Source organism: Oryza sativa, chromosome 10, assembly GCF_034140825.1.
Source record: "Oryza sativa Japonica Group chromosome 10, ASM3414082v1".
NCBI lineage: Eukaryota > Viridiplantae > Streptophyta > Magnoliopsida > Poales > Poaceae > Oryza > Oryza sativa.
The window spans coordinates 18852155-18857931 of NC_089044.1; the positions used below are offsets into that span (position 1 = coordinate 18852155).

At 51.7% G+C, this 5777-nt stretch overlaps 1 protein-coding gene across 1 annotated transcript; it reads left to right on the forward strand.

Moving 5' to 3' along the window:
* Positions 1-2346: 2346 nt before the first annotated feature.
* On the forward strand, positions 2347-3614 carry LOC107279108 (uncharacterized). Its single transcript, XM_015758219.1, has 3 exons — positions 2347-2389; positions 2473-2577; positions 3259-3614. The coding sequence occupies exons 1-3, from the start codon at positions 2347-2349 to the stop codon at positions 3612-3614; spliced, it is 504 nt and encodes a 167-aa protein (XP_015613705.1).
* Positions 3615-5777: the final 2163 nt, after the last annotated feature.

Consider the following 5777-nt stretch of genomic DNA (forward strand, 5'->3'; position numbering starts at 1 on the left):
AAGTCCTACTCGGAAAGGGTAAAATCTCTGTTATATCGTGTCGGTTTACATATCCCTAAGTCTTACATGAGGGTCAAGGTATTACACGGTATAAAAGGGACCCCTAGGGGGAGGCGAAGGGCATCGCATCTCATCGACCACACACCCACCAAAGTTTACGAAATCGGAGTGCACGGAGCCAAGTCACCGGGAGATCTCGTCGAATCCCTCGACTACGATCTCGTCGGTACCATCTGTTTCGACTACTCTCTTTGTAATATGTTCTTATCGTCATCAATCTCATATAAACTGGACTAGGGCTATTACCTGACAAGGGGCCTGAACCAGTATAATCCTTATCTTTTGTTTGCTTGATGTCGTACTACGTAGACCCTCGTTCCAACATACCCCAATAATTAACTCATCCGGTCCGCGAGTATCCCACGTCGACAGTGGTGCGCCAAGTAGGGGGACTTGGTGCTCAAGGATCTACCAGTATGACTTCAGGACTTCCCGACAACAGTGTCATCGCCAGCGTCGATCAAGGAGTTTCTACCTCGACACCGCTAGTGTGGACTTAGGTCGGATCTATTGTCTTTCTGGTCTATACCGTTACACCAATCTCGGCTGGCCCAATCATCATTGGGAACGAGAGAGGTACGGCAACGACTGAGAGAAACGACGCCCCGCCGACAATTCCTCCCACTCAGGTGGAGAACGGAACATCGACGGCCCCAACATCTGGGAGGAACCCTCAGGCGGCTGAAATTCACCCTTCATGTGAAAGATCAAAGCCGACAAGGATGACCACCCTAAGACCGAGATCTTGGTGTCCTGTGCATAAGACAACCAAGCATACTCTCGAGGACTGTCCGGTGATACTCCACGTACAAGCTGAACTCTACGCCTGTTGGGAACGAGGGATTCAACACACTTCACCAACGGGAACCACCTACTGTCCGATCCACAGATCTAGATCTCATGATTTCACAAATTGCAGAATCTTTCTCTGGACCCTCAAACCAGCGCATCATCGTGTCCAACAACCATGAGTTCAAACCCCGTGCGTTGCCAAGGAACCAGATGTGGCACCGATTCCAGATAGGTTTGTGGGATCTGTCGGTACAAACGAGCCATCCGTGTTGCACCTCCTTGAAGGCAACGAACCCTCCTCGCAGTCACCTAGGGATGTAAACGTGGTCGACAACACTAAGACAAGTGCGTCCGCAGCAGCGAGAATGCCCGCTCATCAGTTGCGGAACTTGGACGCGATATTGAGAGAAAGTCCTTTCGATCCAGTAACAAACCCAGACGCCAGCCAATTGGCAGAGCGACTACGGGAAACTGTGACGAACCTCAATGCCGCGTTTGCCGAAGCAGCAGGCGGCCCAGAGCCGCACAGGAACGGAGAGCGACCCACCAAGGACGCGGATGGAGAAGACCTCGCCGGAAGACATGCCACCGGTGATCATTCCCCTCGAGAAAGACATGATCCTACACCACCACGCCGTGAAGATAGCGATCTTCGCGAGCATCTGAACAGACGCCAGCAGAGTAGGAGGGATCGTAACGAAGACGACCATCGTCGCCATCACTCTCCTTCTCGTCGGGAGGACGGTACTCCACATCGACAACATCATCATCGCTCTCCCTCGCGGCGAGAAAGAGACGACGGCCGAGGAAATACCCCAAATGAAGATCGAGATCATCGGCCCCATAATGATCGATGCGATAACGACAACAACCGAGGTCAGGAGAATAATCGCCGAAGACAGGAGAGGGACGGCGACAACCGACGTGATCGAAACTCCCAATCTCCTTATCCGAGTCGAGATCGAGGACGCGATCATCGCTCGAGAAGCCAAGCTCCTGAGCCAAGTGACCCCTCATCCTCGTCTTCGTCGTCCTCTTCGGATCGGCCTCCAAGACGATGTCGCGACCACGGGCCACACCCTATCCCAGGAAACGGATGCAGGGCGTTCACACCAGCGCTCCGCAATGTGCGATGGCCCGAGAAGTTCCTACCGGGATCGATTGAGAAATATGATGGAGGTACAGACCCAGAAGAATTTCTGCAAGTCTACTCCACAGTTCTCTATGCCGCTGGTGCAGACGACAACACTCTGGCTAATTATTTGCTAGCCGCGTTGAAAGGTTCTGCTCGTTCATGGTTCGTCCATCTCTCGCCGAACTCAATTTCTTCGTGGGAAGATTTGTGGTAGCAGTTCATCGCCAACTTCCAAGGGACATACAAGCGCCACGCGATTGAAGACGACCTACACGCTCTAACTTAGAACCCGAGCGAGTCATTGCGGGACTATATTCGGCACTTTAACAAGTGCAAAAATACGATCCCCGAGATCACCGATGCTTCTGTCATCCGAGCATTCAGATCAGGCGTCCGAGATCGGTACACCACCCAGGAGTTGGCGACGCGCCGAATCACGTCTGCCCGAAAGCTATTCGAGATCATCGATAGATGCGCTCATGCAGACGATGCACTGAGGCGCAAGGAGGGAAAAAGCAAGGCGGGGGATGAGAAGAAGAAGTCGACCGATAAGGATGCACCAGAGTCGAGCAAAAAGAGAAGCCGCAAGAGTGGGTAGCGCAAGTCCTCGATAGAGGTCCTTGCCACGGAACAAGTGGAACCGTCCAGACGCCCCAATCCCCAGAGCGACGACTCGCGCAAGGCATGATGCCCAATCCACAAGACAAGCAATCACGCCATGGAGGATTTCTATGTCATAAAAAAAGAGCTTGCGAGACAACTAGCGATCGAAAGAGGGAAGCGAGTACGAGTTGTCGAAACGGCAGAAGAAGCCGCCGCCGCCAACTCCGACTCTGCCTTTCCAGAATACGACCTACACGTCTCCCACATCTTCGGCGGATCCACGTCGTACAACTCTAAGAGAGAGTATAAAAAAGTGGAACGCGAGGTCTGCTCCACCTCGCAAACAACAGCTGCCAAGATGAAGTAGTCCCAACACAAGATCGAGTTCTCGGAAGCGGATCACCCCAACATCGCGACTACGCCCGGCAGATATCCAACAGTGGTTGAACCCACTATTCGGAACATAAAGGTGGCGAGAGTTCTCATCGACGGCAGGAGCTCGATTAACCTGCTCTTCGCCAGCACCTTAGACGCGATGGGAATACCTCGAAGCGAGCTGACACCCACAGATTAGCCCTTCCACAGAATCACCCCGGAGTCGTCGTCTAAGCCATTGGGAAAGATCATGCTACCCGTCACCTTCGGACATGCCGAAAACTTCCGAACAGAGCAGATCACCTTTGATGCCGCAGAGTTCGACACCGCCTACAATGCCATCATTGGGAGAACTGCACTCGCAAAATTTATGGCGGCGTTGCATTACGCATACCAAGTGCTCAAAATGCCAGGACCGAAAGGGACAATCACTATCCAGGGGAACACCAAGTTGGCAGTACAATGCGACAAGCGGAGCCTCGACATGGTCGAGCATACTCCTAACCCGCCCGCCACAACCGAAAACCCCAAGAAAGTGAGCAAGCCCAAGAAGACACCAAAACCAGATGGCGCCATCAAGATCATCCCACTGTCTAGCTCCAACCCCGACAAAACTGTCAAGATTGGGGCATCGTTGGACGACAAATAGGAACTCGTGCTCATCACCTTCCTCCGAGACAATGCAGACGTGTTCGCTTGGCAACCGTTAGACATGCCGGGAGTACCAGGGAGGTGATTGAGCACAAACTGATGTTGCGACCCGATGCCAAGCCAGTTAAGCAGAAACTGCGGAGATTCGCACCCGACCAAAAACAAGCCATACGAAAAGAACTAGACAAACTTCTCAAAGCTGGCTTCATAAGAGAAGTCCTCCATCCAGAGTGACTCGTAAATCCAGTAATAGTACGCAAAGCCAACAGGAAGTGGAGGATGTGCGTCGACTTCACCGATCTCAACAAGGCGTGCCCCAAAGACCACTTCCCTCTCCTCGAATAGACCAATTGGTGGATTCAACGGTTGGTTGCGAGTTGTTAAGCTTCCTTGACGCTTACTCCGGCTACCACCAAATTAGCATGGCAAAAGAGGATGAGGAGAAGACAACGTTCATCACGCCTTTCGGTGTATTCTGTTATACCAAGATGTCTTTTGGATTAATAAGCGCAGGCAACACATATCAGCGCAGGATCCAGGGAGCAGTCGGTACTCAGCTCGGACAAAACGTCGAAGCATATGTGGACGACATCATCGTCAAGACCAAGAAAAGCGACTCACTAACCGACGACCTCAGGGAAACGTTCGACAACCTCCGAAGATACCAAATGAAGCTCAATTCGGAGAAGTGTACATTCGGAGTACCGTCGGGGAAGCTCCTAGGTTTCTTAGTTTCAGGACGAGGAATCTAGGCAAATCTCGAGAAGATCAAGGCGATCGAGAACATGAAGTCGCCCACAAGGCTCAAGGAGGTCCAGCGGTTGACAGGATGCATGGCTTCGCTAAGCCGATTCATCGCAAGGATGGGAGAACGAGGACAACCTTTCTTCGCCCTGCTCAAGAAGCAGGACCAATTCGAGTGGAACCAAGAAGCCGAGAACGCATTTATCGCGCTCAAGCGCTACTTGTCAAACCCCCTTGTACTCGTTGCTCCACACATCAATGAAGAATTATTCCTGTATATCGCTACCACGCCTTATTCTGTGAGTACGGTTATCGTCGTAGAGAGGGAAAAAGAACAACATCCCGTGTACTACGTAAGCGAGGCCCTCCACGACGCAAAAATTAGATACCCACAGATCCAAAAACTGCTCTATGCGGTGGTTATGACATCGAGAAAGCTACGCCACTACTTCCAGGCTCACAAGGTCACCGTCGTCTCCTCCTTCCCTTTGGGTGAAGTCATTAGGAATAAAGATGTGGTCGGCTGAATTGCCAAATGGGTAGTTGAGCTAAGCCAATTCGATATCCACTTTGTGCCTAGAACAACCATTAAGTCACAGGTCCTCGCCAATTTTGTAGCCATCTGGACTATCCCAGAGGATAGCCCAGCCGCCCAAACGGACAACGAAACCTGGATCATGGCATTTGACGGAGCACTGAATAGCCAAGGAGCAGGCACCGGCTTGACATCCCCCACAGGAGATCAATTCAAGCATGCAATCCATCTAAACTTCCGGGCAACAAATAACACGGCCGAGTACGAAGGACTACTCGCAGGGATAAAAGCAGCAGCCGCGCTTGGCGTCAAGCGACTAATCGTGAAGGGAGACTCTGAATTGGTCGCAAACCAAGTACACAAAGACTACAAATGCTCCAACCCCGAGTTAGCCAAATATCTCGCCGAGGTTAGAAAACTAGAACGCAAGTTCAACGACATCGAAGTTCGACATGTCTACCGAAAAGACAATGTCGAACCAGACGACCTTGCACGACGCGCTTCCAGGCGAGAACCACTCGAGCCCGGAACGTTTTTGGACGTTCTGACAAAACCATCCATCAAGGACACGCACGACGAAAGCACCACAGCCAATACCAGCATCTCGCAGGGAGCTGCAGAGGTCACAATTCACAAACGTCGTTGCGAACATAGAGACAACAGACGACTGGCGCACCCCGCTAATCAGATTCTTGGAGTCAGACGAGCTGCCGGATGACGACACAGAGGTAGAGAAACTATCCCGTCAGGCCAAGATATATTGTATGATCAGCAACGATTTATACAAGAAGGCCCCAAACGGAATCCTCCTCAAGTGCGTATCATCCGACGACGGAAAAACTCTTCTCCTTGACATCCACGAAGGCATTTGCGGATCACACG